This window comes from Aricia agestis, chromosome 5, assembly GCF_905147365.1.
Source record: "Aricia agestis chromosome 5, ilAriAges1.1, whole genome shotgun sequence".
NCBI classification, from domain to species: Eukaryota; Metazoa; Arthropoda; class Insecta; order Lepidoptera; family Lycaenidae; genus Aricia; species Aricia agestis.
Window position 1 is genome coordinate 6003251 of NC_056410.1, and position 14410 is coordinate 6017660.

At 34.0% G+C, this 14410-nt stretch overlaps 3 protein-coding genes across 3 annotated transcripts; all 3 read right to left on the reverse strand.

The window, feature by feature from the left end:
* Positions 1 to 2086: 2086 nt before the first annotated feature.
* Positions 2087 to 3967, reverse strand: LOC121727095. Its single transcript, XM_042114771.1, has 5 exons — positions 3955 to 3967; positions 3442 to 3574; positions 2564 to 2746; positions 2366 to 2438; positions 2087 to 2268 (listed from the first exon to the last, which is right to left on the reverse strand). Exons 1-5 carry the CDS (start codon positions 3960 to 3962, stop codon positions 2231 to 2233), a joined length of 435 nt encoding a protein of 144 aa, XP_041970705.1. The 5' UTR covers positions 3963 to 3967; the 3' UTR covers positions 2087 to 2230.
* An 871-nt stretch (positions 3968 to 4838) lies between these two features.
* LOC121727118 lies at positions 4839 to 6719 on the reverse strand. The gene is made up of 5 exons (XM_042114797.1): positions 6707 to 6719; positions 6194 to 6326; positions 5316 to 5498; positions 5118 to 5190; positions 4839 to 5020 (listed from the first exon to the last, which is right to left on the reverse strand). Exons 1-5 carry the CDS (start codon positions 6712 to 6714, stop codon positions 4983 to 4985), a joined length of 435 nt encoding a protein of 144 aa, XP_041970731.1. The 5' UTR covers positions 6715 to 6719; the 3' UTR covers positions 4839 to 4982.
* A 2921-nt stretch (positions 6720 to 9640) lies between these two features.
* On the reverse strand, positions 9641 to 11521 carry LOC121727088. The gene is made up of 5 exons (XM_042114764.1): positions 11509 to 11521; positions 10996 to 11128; positions 10118 to 10300; positions 9920 to 9992; positions 9641 to 9822 (listed from the first exon to the last, which is right to left on the reverse strand). Exons 1-5 carry the CDS (start codon positions 11514 to 11516, stop codon positions 9785 to 9787), a joined length of 435 nt encoding a protein of 144 aa, XP_041970698.1. The 5' UTR covers positions 11517 to 11521; the 3' UTR covers positions 9641 to 9784.
* Between the last annotated feature and the right edge of the window lie 2889 nt (positions 11522 to 14410).

The following is a 14410-nucleotide window of genomic DNA, read 5'->3' on the forward strand; positions in this document are numbered from 1 at the left end:
CCTAGACAACACACACAAATGCCACTAATCGCTAGCGTTTTCGTATCTTTTCTTTTTCGTCACAAACGATTGTTAAAAAGGCGGTGTTATCGCGTTGAAGAACAAAATGGCGTGCATTCAGCTGTAAATTGTGTGTGGCTGCCGATCAATGGTTCTTACTTCTTGTTAAAAACATACTCAAGTACTAATTAATATGCATGCATTACGCTTGCTGTGGACCGCGCACCACCACACCATATCGGACAGGCGCAGGAGGAGGCTTTTGCTAAGACGGCAATTAGAGAGAATAGAAGACATGCCGGAACTTCTATTCACACAAAATTTCCGTCTTGACAAAGCCTCCTACACAAGTTTGTGTATGGATTTGCGCAGGGCAAATATTTTAAAGGGAACCAACGAAATACCTCTCCAAATTAAGGTAAGAAAAAGAAAATGTACTTACTTAAGTAATTTTACTATAGGTACTTAGGTATTGTAATTCACATGTTGGTCTTGAGTTCTTTATTCAAGTTCGGAGTTTCAGTTTTGTGCACGTTTCAAGTGTCAAAATCCATTTAAACAGCTCTAAAACAGTTTCAGATTTTATCAAAATCAGTCTAGTGGTCAGTTTTGTGTATGGTCGGACTCCATTTATTTTATGATTTGTCCCACAACTTTTGAATCTGAGGCTAAATAAATGTGCAGTATTGTGAATTATAATAGTGAAATACAAACAAACTAGCTTTTCAAGACTTTTGATATTGATTTTTTCTTTACAGTTAAGTACATGGATCTGATAAAATCTGTCATCCATGCTGGCAAAGAATTGACCGAGCTGCTACTTGTTTCACTGAAGTAAGACATCCCAACAATAACCAACCCAGTATAATCTTGCCAATGTACACTAGAGCTTCAGGTTCTCAACAGTTTTGTTTTTATCCTGATTGTCATTCAACCCAAAGACTGGCTGCTCCTAAGTGGCTGAGAATAAAATTATTCACTGATTATTTTTATGTACCACAAAACTGTAGGATTTGTTCCTTCCATTTATATAATGATAATTGGGAGGTACTTAGTAATATCCAGCAACCGATTCATAGTTTTAATGCAGAACACATTCAGGACTTTGCAACTTTTGTTGCGCTTTCGCTGCGCTCATATTATGACTATTTTATGGTCTTTAGGCTGGGCAAGGCATCAAGATCATATTGATCCCCCTGCCCAGTTTCTTGATCAAGTATTACTTACTTATGAAACAGAGTAATAAAATATTTATTAAAAATATGTTGTTTTATTTGATTATTTACCTTTTCCAATAACACATAGAAATCTAAATATAAAGTCTGATACAAAACTAGGTTTATATTTTGCTTTTTACTGATCTAAAGTATTTAATTCATATTACATTATTAGCATAATGAACTGTTCACAAATGGCCAAAGTGTCTATAGAAAGTGGGCAATCCCCTTTATATATAAGATGTTAATATATTATTATTAAATAAAGTAAACTAAACTTTCAGTAATCACTTAATCAGTCTTATGCTGCCTGACAAAAAAATATTATTTATTATTTAAATTGCTTCATATTAAAATTAGATTTTAATTAGATTAGATTGACCTAATAAATGTTTAGTATTTTCAATTAAAATAGTATATTTGGATAAATAAGTATGTACTTCACTTATGTATCCAATAATCAACAAATAACAAACAAAAACCAAAAAAGAATTAAATAAAAACAGGTAGTAATACTAAAACAATTTATTCGAAATTAATAGGTTGCGTATTACACCTTGTTTTAGATACTCTAAAAAATCTTTAGCTACCCCAACAAATTCGTTGGCTACACCTACAGCAGCACTGAAGGCTTCAGCTTGGCGTTGCTGCACCTCTAACTGCCGTAACTCCCGTTCATAATGCAGCTTAAGATGCATTTGTTGGAGCTCTAACATTTGATGGGCTCTCCTTTCTTCAAATTCCATTAGTTGAGCAGCCCGTTTCTCCTCAACTTCCAGGCGCAAACGCTCAACTGACATAAAATCGTTTGCGGCCCTTTCAAAGGGTGTCAACCCTTGTCTCCGGCGGGACCGCAACAGGCGTGGCAGACAAATGACGGGAAGTATATGTTATTTCCGCAGGTGCTGATGGTACTAATCTAGGACCGCCTACATCGGCGGGCCTCCCCGTGGATGTAGATGGTCTTGGATTAGTAGGCTCTATTATATTATATTGTATGTCTTCCGTCGACATCATCTGTGGTGATTGTGGTGATGGTGGTGGGAGTATTCTGCAAAAAAATAAACAGTGTATGAAAGTATTATAAAAGATAAATAGTTTCATTGGGTTTAATTGTATTGATAAAATTAGTTAACAAAAACACATACCATTTACAAAAATTTGCTCTATGTTGGCTGGCTCTGCCTGGATGTCTACAGGTCTTTCAATGAGATTAATGTTCTGGAAAAAAATAAATGAAAAAGTTTTATCAATGAAAATATTTTCATACATTGACCATACATAACATAATATTATCCCTTTAAAGTAATTTATTATAGAAACAAATTAATATTTTAATCACTTACGGTAAAACCCAGCTCTTGGACAGCCTCTTGGCCTTGGACAGCCAGTGGGCCCATGATAGCCAGCACTCTGAGATCAAGTGCCGACAGCGACTGACCATCATGTGGCCCACCGCCTGTGCCATTGGCAGCTAGGCGGATTCTAAGCCCCTTCTTCTTAGTTTTTGACTTTAGATTCGCCCAAACCTATGAAAAATGAAATATGTTTTTTTTTAATTATAACTTTGAAAAACATTTATTTCTCTCTTATCAAGAAGTAGTATAGAGTAAGAAATTCTTTATTTGTATTAACTTAAAACCAATCTAAAACTTAAGAAACAATTCTTCTTTAATAAAAGATTAAAGATTAATATTATGACTAAATATATTATAATATTATTAAGTAAATGATGTATTCTGATGAAAAAAAAATATCATGAAAGTCTGTGATGAAATAAAAATTACAATTATTACTTACATGGAATTGAGTTTGTTTTTTTAAAAAGCTTTGTAATACCTAACCCCCAGCTACATTTAAGGTACAAAGCTTTAATCAAGATTTCAAATTACTTTGTTTCTAAATTTGTTTTAAAATACTTTGAAATAAAACCTTGCAAATTAACAATTGAATTACTTTCACTGTAGTGAAAAAAAGCAGTATGTATACTGCTTTGTAACTGATTTATTTGCAATGTAAAAAATACTAAGGATTCTAGTATTATGAAGGAATTTATACAAATTATTATTGGTTCATATTATCAAACATTTACCTACTTACAAATGATCAAATGTATAAAATATTTTACCAAATGAATACTTACATACCTTCTCATTGAAATAAAATACTTAAACTTGCATAAAATCTACTTATAACATTTTAAAAACCTATATTTAAAACTTACTTTTTTCCACTTTTCGGTTGTTTTTGTTGAGCCATTGCCTATGGCATTAAGGCTATGGGTCAGGGTGTCCCATAGCCTTTCAGATCGAAGGCGCCCTTGGGCACCACCAACGGGTCTGAATAAATCTCCATTACTGCAATACATTTAATAGAATAAAGGTTTTCAGTATTTAAGCAACAAATATTATGAACTACTAACTAGTATCATCTAGTATGCACCACATTCCTACACATGAAGATAATATTAAGTTTTTGGTTTGCCCATTGCACAGGGATCATGCCTCAGGGTTAGTCTGAAGGACCTAGACTGAAATCACAAACCTTTTATTATCTCTTAATACCTCATGCCATTAGCTTGATCCTTTCGTAAGTGTACAATTGAATATTGATACATAGTAAGTTTATCACTACCACTAAACCATTTAAGCAAAATATTTATGAAAATATAAGTTTTCAACATCATCGTAGGCATCAATGTAGTACTTAACTACAATTGTGAAATTTACTTACCTACGTCTCCATGTATTCTATTAAATATATATACTGTTCGTTACTTGTTCTGCACCTATTCATTTTAATTTCTATCGAAAATAAATTAACAAGAAGAAAAAACACGAAAAACTTCTCGTTCACATTGGAATAAATTCGCGGTCTGAGTTGGCGGCATAACAAACTCATTTCAAAGTTATTTTACCTCTGAGTTATGGCGAAAGTGATCCTAAAACCCTTGTCATAAAGTCTATAGCCGAGACCATAGTCGTGTTCGTTTCGTTTTCAATGCACATTACGCATGCGCAAAGTTAAAAATAAGTGTCAGTGTGTCATGTTTTAAAATACCATTCAATTTCTGTCAGATTTTAGAACATGACACTGACACTAACACTGACATTGACATTTAAAAAACGAAATGAACACGACTCATACTGACAGTTGACATTTGACAGTTGAAATTTGACAGTTGACATTTGACAGGACAACAAAACCAAAGACAATTTTGGGGCAAACGAAGGTAAAGAGAAAATCGTTATGGAATCACCGAAACGTAAGTTCGCCGGTTGTTGGCTAGGGCAAAATGTTCTGTATTGCATTGGCGTTAAAGAATCTACTAGTCTCTTCGTAATAAGGCGAAGTAAATTTGGCTAGGGCCTCAGCACTGAAGGCTTCAGCTTGGCGTTGCTGCACCTCTAACTGCCGTAACTCCCGTTCATAATGCAGCTTAAGATGCATTTGTTGGAGCTCTAACATTTGATGGGCTCTCCTTTCTTCAAATTCCATTAGTTGAGCAGCCCGTTTCTCCTCAACTTCCAGGCGCAAACGCTCAACTGACATAAAATCGTTTGCGGCCCTTTCAAAGGGTGTCAACCCTTGTCTCCGGCGGGACCGCAACAGGCGTGGCAGACAAATGACGGGAAGTATATGTTATTTCCGCAGGTGCTGATGGTACTAATCTAGGACCGCCTACATCGGCGGGCCTCCCCGTGGATGTAGATGGTCTTGGATTAGTAGGCTCTATTATATTATATTGTATGTCTTCCGTCGACATCATCTGTGGTGATTGTGGTGATGGTGGTGGGAGTATTCTGCAAAAAAATAAACAGTGTATGAAAGTATTATAAAAGATAAATAGTTTCATTGGGTTTAATTGTATTGATAAAATTAGTTAACAAAAACACATACCATTTACAAAAATTTGCTCTATGTTGGCTGGCTCTGCCTGGATGTCTACAGGTCTTTCAATGAGATTAATGTTCTGGAAAAAAATAAATGAAAAAGTTTTATCAATGAAAATATTTTCATACATTGACCATACATAACATAATATTATCCCTTTAAAGTAATTTATTATAGAAACAAATTAATATTTTAATCACTTACGGTAAAACCCAGCTCTTGGACAGCCTCTTGGCCTTGGACAGCCAGTGGGCCCATGATAGCCAGCACTCTGAGATCAAGTGCCGACAGCGACTGACCATCATGTGGCCCACCGCCTGTGCCATTGGCAGCTAGGCGGATTCTAAGCCCCTTCTTCTTAGTTTTTGACTTTAGATTCGCCCAAACCTATGAAAAATGAAATATGTTTTTTTTTAATTATAACTTTGAAAAACATTTATTTCTCTCTTATCAAGAAGTAGTATAGAGTAAGAAATTCTTTATTTGTATTAACTTAAAACCAATCTAAAACTTAAGAAACAATTCTTCTTTAATAAAAGATTAAAGATTAATATTATGACTAAATATATTATAATATTATTAAGTAAATGATGTATTCTGATGAAAAAAAAATATCATGAAAGTCTGTGATGAAATAAAAATTACAATTATTACTTACATGGAATTGAGTTTGTTTTTTTAAAAAGCTTTGTAATACCTAACCCCCAGCTACATTTAAGGTACAAAGCTTTAATCAAGATTTCAAATTACTTTGTTTCTAAATTTGTTTTAAAATACTTTGAAATAAAACCTTGCAAATTAACAATTGAATTACTTTCACTGTAGTGAAAAAAAGCAGTATGTATACTGCTTTGTAACTGATTTATTTGCAATGTAAAAAATACTAAGGATTCTAGTATTATGAAGGAATTTATACAAATTATTATTGGTTCATATTATCAAACATTTACCTACTTACAAATGATCAAATGTATAAAATATTTTACCAAATGAATACTTACATACCTTCTCATTGAAATAAAATACTTAAACTTGCATAAAATCTACTTATAACATTTTAAAAACCTATATTTAAAACTTACTTTTTTCCACTTTTCGGTTGTTTTTGTTGAGCCATTGCCTATGGCATTAAGGCTATGGGTCAGGGTGTCCCATAGCCTTTCAGATCGAAGGCGCCCTTGGGCACCACCAACGGGTCTGAATAAATCTCCATTACTGCAATACATTTAATAGAATAAAGGTTTTCAGTATTTAAGCAACAAATATTATGAACTACTAACTAGTATCATCTAGTATGCACCACATTCCTACACATGAAGATAATATTAAGTTTTTGGTTTGCCCATTGCACAGGGATCATGCCTCAGGGTTAGTCTGAAGGACCTAGACTGAAATCACAAACCTTTTATTATCTCTTAATACCTCATGCCATTAGCTTGATCCTTTCGTAAGTGTACAATTGAATATTGATACATAGTAAGTTTATCACTACCACTAAACCATTTAAGCAAAATATTTATGAAAATATAAGTTTTCAACATCATCGTAGGCATCAATGTAGTACTTAACTACAATTGTGAAATTTACTTACCTACGTCTCCATGTATTCTATTAAATATATATACTGTTCGTTACTTGTTCTGCACCTATTCATTTTAATTTCTATCGAAAATAAATTAACAAGAAGAAAAAACACGAAAAACTTCTCGTTCACATTGGAATAAATTCGCGGTCTGAGTTGGCGGCATAACAAACTCATTTCAAAGTTATTTTACCTCTGAGTTATGGCGAAAGTGATCCTAAAACCCTTGTCATAAAGTCTATAGCCGAGACCATAGTCGTGTTCGTTTCGTTTTCAATGCACATTACGCATGCGCAAAGTTAAAAATAAGTGTCAGTGTGTCATGTTTTAAAATACCATTCAATTTCTGTCAGATTTTAGAACATGACACTGACACTAACACTGACATTGACATTTAAAAAACGAAATGAACACGACTCATACTGACAGTTGACATTTGACAGTTGAAATTTGACAGTTGACATTTGACAGGACAACAAAACCAAAGACAATTTTGGGGCAAACGAAGGTAAAGAGAAAATCGTTATGGAATCACCGAAACGTAAGTTCGCCGGTTGTTGGCTAGGGCAAAATGTTCTGTATTGCATTGGCGTTAAAGAATCTACTAGTCTCTTCGTAATAAGGCGAAGTAAATTTGGCTAGGGCCTCAGAGGCCTTAGCCAAAATGAATTCTTGATCGCTTCGTTATAGAATCGTCAACCAAAAATGTATGGAAATGACATAAGCGTTCGTTATCATGAGTCTCTTGTCGTAATCGTGTACACCATTGGTAGCCAAATTACAAGTTGGACGAAAGCGATATCACTGTTCATCTTCTTTATTGCGATAAAGAAGTGCCCCTTAGCTTTTTGTATAGAAAGTCCTAGACAACACACACAAATGCCACTAATCGCTAGCGTTTTCGTATCTTTTCTTTTTCGTCACAAACGATTGTTAAAAAGGCGGTGTTATCGCGTTGAAGAACAAAATGGCGTGCATTCAGCTGTAAATTGTGTGTGGCTGCCGATCAATGGTTCTTACTTCTTGTTAAAAACATACTCAAGTACTAATTAATATGCATGCATTACGCTTGCTGTGGACCGCGCACCACCACACCATATCGGACAGGCGCAGGAGGAGGCTTTTGCTAAGACGGCAATTAGAGAGAATAGAAGACATGCCGGAACTTCTATTCACACAAAATTTCCGTCTTGACAAAGCCTCCTACACAAGTTTGTGTATGGATTTGCGCAGGGCAAATATTTTAAAGGGAACCAACGAAATACCTCTCCAAATTAAGGTAAGAAAAAGAAAATGTACTTACTTAAGTAATTTTACTATAGGTACTTAGGTATTGTAATTCACATGTTGGTCTTGAGTTCTTTATTCAAGTTCGGAGTTTCAGTTTTGTGCACGTTTCAAGTGTCAAAATCCATTTAAACAGCTCTAAAACAGTTTCAGATTTTATCAAAATCAGTCTAGTGGTCAGTTTTGTGTATGGTCGGACTCCATTTATTTTATGATTTGTCCCACAACTTTTGAATCTGAGGCTAAATAAATGTGCAGTATTGTGAATTATAATAGTGAAATACAAACAAACTAGCTTTTCAAGACTTTTGATATTGATTTTTTCTTTACAGTTAAGTACATGGATCTGATAAAATCTGTCATCCATGCTGGCAAAGAATTGACCGAGCTGCTACTTGTTTCACTGAAGTAAGACATCCCAACAATAACCAACCCAGTATAATCTTGCCAATGTACACTAGAGCTTCAGGTTCTCAACAGTTTTGTTTTTATCCTGATTGTCATTCAACCCAAAGACTGGCTGCTCCTAAGTGGCTGAGAATAAAATTATTCACTGATTATTTTTATGTACCACAAAACTGTAGGATTTGTTCCTTCCATTTATATAATGATAATTGGGAGGTACTTAGTAATATCCAGCAACCGATTCATAGTTTTAATGCAGAACACATTCAGGACTTTGCAACTTTTGTTGCGCTTTCGCTGCGCTCATATTATGACTATTTTATGGTCTTTAGGCTGGGCAAGGCATCAAGATCATATTGATCCCCCTGCCCAGTTTCTTGATCAAGTATTACTTACTTATGAAACAGAGTAATAAAATATTTATTAAAAATATGTTGTTTTATTTGATTATTTACCTTTTCCAATAACACATAGAAATCTAAATATAAAGTCTGATACAAAACTAGGTTTATATTTTGCTTTTTACTGATCTAAAGTATTTAATTCATATTACATTATTAGCATAATGAACTGTTCACAAATGGCCAAAGTGTCTATAGAAAGTGGGCAATCCCCTTTATATATAAGATGTTAATATATTATTATTAAATAAAGTAAACTAAACTTTCAGTAATCACTTAATCAGTCTTATGCTGCCTGACAAAAAAATATTATTTATTATTTAAATTGCTTCATATTAAAATTAGATTTTAATTAGATTAGATTGACCTAATAAATGTTTAGTATTTTCAATTAAAATAGTATATTTGGATAAATAAGTATGTACTTCACTTATGTATCCAATAATCAACAAATAACAAACAAAAACCAAAAAAGAATTAAATAAAAACAGGTAGTAATACTAAAACAATTTATTCGAAATTAATAGGTTGCGTATTACACCTTGTTTTAGATACTCTAAAAAATCTTTAGCTACCCCAACAAATTCGTTGGCTACACCTACAGCAGCACTGAAGGCTTCAGCTTGGCGTTGCTGCACCTCTAACTGCCGTAACTCCCGTTCATAATGCAGCTTAAGATGCATTTGTTGGAGCTCTAACATTTGATGGGCTCTCCTTTCTTCAAATTCCATTAGTTGAGCAGCCCGTTTCTCCTCAACTTCCAGGCGCAAACGCTCAACTGACATAAAATCGTTTGCGGCCCTTTCAAAGGGTGTCAACCCTTGTCTCCGGCGGGACCGCAACAGGCGTGGCAGACAAATGACGGGAAGTATATGTTATTTCCGCAGGTGCTGATGGTACTAATCTAGGACCGCCTACATCGGCGGGCCTCCCCGTGGATGTAGATGGTCTTGGATTAGTAGGCTCTATTATATTATATTGTATGTCTTCCGTCGACATCATCTGTGGTGATTGTGGTGATGGTGGTGGGAGTATTCTGCAAAAAAATAAACAGTGTATGAAAGTATTATAAAAGATAAATAGTTTCATTGGGTTTAATTGTATTGATAAAATTAGTTAACAAAAACACATACCATTTACAAAAATTTGCTCTATGTTGGCTGGCTCTGCCTGGATGTCTACAGGTCTTTCAATGAGATTAATGTTCTGGAAAAAAATAAATGAAAAAGTTTTATCAATGAAAATATTTTCATACATTGACCATACATAACATAATATTATCCCTTTAAAGTAATTTATTATAGAAACAAATTAATATTTTAATCACTTACGGTAAAACCCAGCTCTTGGACAGCCTCTTGGCCTTGGACAGCCAGTGGGCCCATGATAGCCAGCACTCTGAGATCAAGTGCCGACAGCGACTGACCATCATGTGGCCCACCGCCTGTGCCATTGGCAGCTAGGCGGATTCTAAGCCCCTTCTTCTTAGTTTTTGACTTTAGATTCGCCCAAACCTATGAAAAATGAAATATGTTTTTTTTTAATTATAACTTTGAAAAACATTTATTTCTCTCTTATCAAGAAGTAGTATAGAGTAAGAAATTCTTTATTTGTATTAACTTAAAACCAATCTAAAACTTAAGAAACAATTCTTCTTTAATAAAAGATTAAAGATTAATATTATGACTAAATATATTATAATATTATTAAGTAAATGATGTATTCTGATGAAAAAAAAATATCATGAAAGTCTGTGATGAAATAAAAATTACAATTATTACTTACATGGAATTGAGTTTGTTTTTTTAAAAAGCTTTGTAATACCTAACCCCCAGCTACATTTAAGGTACAAAGCTTTAATCAAGATTTCAAATTACTTTGTTTCTAAATTTGTTTTAAAATACTTTGAAATAAAACCTTGCAAATTAACAATTGAATTACTTTCACTGTAGTGAAAAAAAGCAGTATGTATACTGCTTTGTAACTGATTTATTTGCAATGTAAAAAATACTAAGGATTCTAGTATTATGAAGGAATTTATACAAATTATTATTGGTTCATATTATCAAACATTTACCTACTTACAAATGATCAAATGTATAAAATATTTTACCAAATGAATACTTACATACCTTCTCATTGAAATAAAATACTTAAACTTGCATAAAATCTACTTATAACATTTTAAAAACCTATATTTAAAACTTACTTTTTTCCACTTTTCGGTTGTTTTTGTTGAGCCATTGCCTATGGCATTAAGGCTATGGGTCAGGGTGTCCCATAGCCTTTCAGATCGAAGGCGCCCTTGGGCACCACCAACGGGTCTGAATAAATCTCCATTACTGCAATACATTTAATAGAATAAAGGTTTTCAGTATTTAAGCAACAAATATTATGAACTACTAACTAGTATCATCTAGTATGCACCACATTCCTACACATGAAGATAATATTAAGTTTTTGGTTTGCCCATTGCACAGGGATCATGCCTCAGGGTTAGTCTGAAGGACCTAGACTGAAATCACAAACCTTTTATTATCTCTTAATACCTCATGCCATTAGCTTGATCCTTTCGTAAGTGTACAATTGAATATTGATACATAGTAAGTTTATCACTACCACTAAACCATTTAAGCAAAATATTTATGAAAATATAAGTTTTCAACATCATCGTAGGCATCAATGTAGTACTTAACTACAATTGTGAAATTTACTTACCTACGTCTCCATGTATTCTATTAAATATATATACTGTTCGTTACTTGTTCTGCACCTATTCATTTTAATTTCTATCGAAAATAAATTAACAAGAAGAAAAAACACGAAAAACTTCTCGTTCACATTGGAATAAATTCGCGGTCTGAGTTGGCGGCATAACAAACTCATTTCAAAGTTATTTTACCTCTGAGTTATGGCGAAAGTGATCCTAAAACCCTTGTCATAAAGTCTATAGCCGAGACCATAGTCGTGTTCGTTTCGTTTTCAATGCACATTACGCATGCGCAAAGTTAAAAATAAGTGTCAGTGTGTCATGTTTTAAAATACCATTCAATTTCTGTCAGATTTTAGAACATGACACTGACACTAACACTGACATTGACATTTAAAAAACGAAATGAACACGACTCATACTGACAGTTGACATTTGACAGTTGAAATTTGACAGTTGACATTTGACAGGACAACAAAACCAAAGACAATTTTGGGGCAAACGAAGGTAAAGAGAAAATCGTTATGGAATCACCGAAACGTAAGTTCGCCGGTTGTTGGCTAGGGCAAAATGTTCTGTATTGCATTGGCGTTAAAGAATCTACTAGTCTCTTCGTAATAAGGCGAAGTAAATTTGGCTAGGGCCTCAGTAATAGTAAAATAGTAGAGTTAAGTAGTGGAGTGCCTAGAGCGTAAAACTCATATTCGTAGGTTACACGGTCAAATTTTCATCAATCTCGTTACAATCGGGATTGATGGTAAATGGATAGACCGTATCACGATGTTTCTACGATCAATCCGGATTGTCAATTTACCATCAATCTGGCATCTCAGTCAGAGATAAACAGTTTCAAGGAGCAGACGTGTACATATTTTGCAGAATGGAGAAAAAAAGGCTTGTGTCGCTATTATCATAGCTATAACCAAGCTATACTTAACAGCAAAAAAAAGTGTCGAAAGAAAATGATGGGTTAAGCAGTGGCTTCTCAAAAGAGAAGCCTTTCTGAGTATTTTAAGTGCCTACCTTTAGCCATTATTGATTTTGAGAAAAAAAGTCAAAAAGGTTCACGTTTGTTATTTGGGATTAATTAATAATATTATTCAGACATCAAAGTCTCAGTAATAGGGACCCGTTTTTGCCGTTGGTCCCAGATGTATTGACTAGTTCTTTCCTCTGGACTGTTCCTATGTTGCGAGAATGTCGTATGTGCTTGGGCAAGTGGCAACCATACGAACACTTAAATCCTGTCCCAGGCACTATTTGAGGAGTGGTTACTTCGCTCTGAAAATACTGTATAAATCATCTACTAGCAGCATTATAATAGGTCAAAAATTGTGTTTTTTGTATGGGAGCCCCCCTCAATCTTTTATTTTATTTAAATATTATTATTAATTATCAAAGTAGACTTATAACTAAGGCCTTTGTGAAAATTTCAAGTGCCTAGCTGTTGCCATTAATGATTACGAGCAAAAAAGGCTAAAAAAATTACGTTTGTTGTATGGGAGCCCCCCTTAAATATTAATTTTATTTTATTTTAAGCTACGAATAATAAAAACTATTTTAAGTATTTGTTGTTTAGTTATAGCGGCAACAGAAATACACAGCCTGTGAAAATGTCAGAAGTCTAGTTATAGCGGTTACTGAGTTACAGACTGGAGACAGACAGACGGTCATACGGTCAGATGGACAGACAGACGGACAGACATAGAAGTCTTAGTAATAGGGTCCCGTTTTTACCCTTTGGGTACGGAACCCAAAAAAGAAATGAGCTCAAATAAATGTTTAATTACATCCAAAAATTATTACATACAGTAACATAATATCTTAAAAGATATTATGTTACTGTATGTAATAATTTTTGGATAAATCTAATATCTCGGGTTCCTTCCTGACGCTATAACTCCAGAAAGAACTTAGAAAGATTTCGGGCTCCGTGAGGTCTATAGAATAAAAAATTATAAAAAACTTCAACAGAAAAGCAGGAAAACAGGGAAAATCATTTTATAGGAAAACAACGTTTGCCGTGACAGCTAGTATAATATAAAAATAAGTAAGGTTTTCCTGACGCTATAACTCCAGAACGCACGAACCGATTTCCACGGTTTTGCATTCGTTGGAAAGGTCTCGGGCTCCGTGAGGTCTATAGAAAAAAAAATCAAAAAAAACTTCAAGAGAAAAGCAGGAAAACAGGGAAAATCATTTTACACATACAGCTTCATCTCTGATACATAGCATGTACTACAACGGCGCCAGTACGTGGCGTGTGAGTTATATCCCTCACGAAAATAAGTACGTTTCATTTTGAAGCGCGATATAATCGATATCCACGCGGGCGGAGCCGCGGGCGGAAAGCTAGTGAGGTATATTAAACAATAAAACACCTGCATTTCTGTCAGTTCAGTTAAGTATCAAAATAATTAAATATACCTACTATAATTTTTTTATTCATATCGTTGCTTATATTCCAAAAAAAGAAAATAAGTGAAAAAATATTATATACTTACTTAATTTAAATTTAAAAATTTATATTTTTGTATTTAGAATCTAGATGACCATACCTCCGGACCATACATGGAATGTTTTTGGTGGGATACATAATATTATTATTAGGCTGTTGCTAGTCGTCCGGTAATCGGATGAATAAAATAAATCTTAGTCGTCCGATTACCGGATGATTAAAAAAAATAATTCATCCGATTACCGGACGACTAGCCTTAAAAGATAATCTAATCGTCCGATCAAAAATGACGTTTTTGTATGAAAACTTGCGTGATTAAAACTCTTAAAATATAGTATTACCCATAGACTTATAATATATACTGTCGGTATTACCACTTGATATAACGATAAAATTAGACATGAGGAGTGAGGAACACTGACATGATGAATCAGTATTCATCATGTCAGTGTTCCT

What these genes read in the sequence shown, in the direction of transcription:
- LOC121727118 (XM_042114797.1), bottom strand. An exon ending in CAACCGAAAAGTGGAAAAAA is followed by an intron (nt 5,499 to 6,193) that starts GTAAGTTTTAAA and finishes CATTTTTCATAG; the next exon opens with GTTTGGGCGAATCTAAAGTC. An exon ending in TCCAAGAGCTGGGTTTTACC is followed by an intron (nt 5,191 to 5,315) that starts GTAAGTGATTAA and finishes ATTTTTTTCCAG; the next exon opens with AACATTAATCTCATTGAAAG.
- LOC121727088 (XM_042114764.1), bottom strand. An exon ending in CAACCGAAAAGTGGAAAAAA is followed by an intron (nt 10,301 to 10,995) that starts GTAAGTTTTAAA and finishes CATTTTTCATAG; the next exon opens with GTTTGGGCGAATCTAAAGTC. An exon ending in TCCAAGAGCTGGGTTTTACC is followed by an intron (nt 9,993 to 10,117) that starts GTAAGTGATTAA and finishes ATTTTTTTCCAG; the next exon opens with AACATTAATCTCATTGAAAG.
- LOC121727095 (XM_042114771.1), bottom strand. An exon ending in CAACCGAAAAGTGGAAAAAA is followed by an intron (nt 2,747 to 3,441) that starts GTAAGTTTTAAA and finishes CATTTTTCATAG; the next exon opens with GTTTGGGCGAATCTAAAGTC. An exon ending in AGAGCAAATTTTTGTAAATG is followed by an intron (nt 2,269 to 2,365) that starts GTATGTGTTTTT and finishes ATTTTTTTGCAG; the next exon opens with AATACTCCCACCACCATCAC.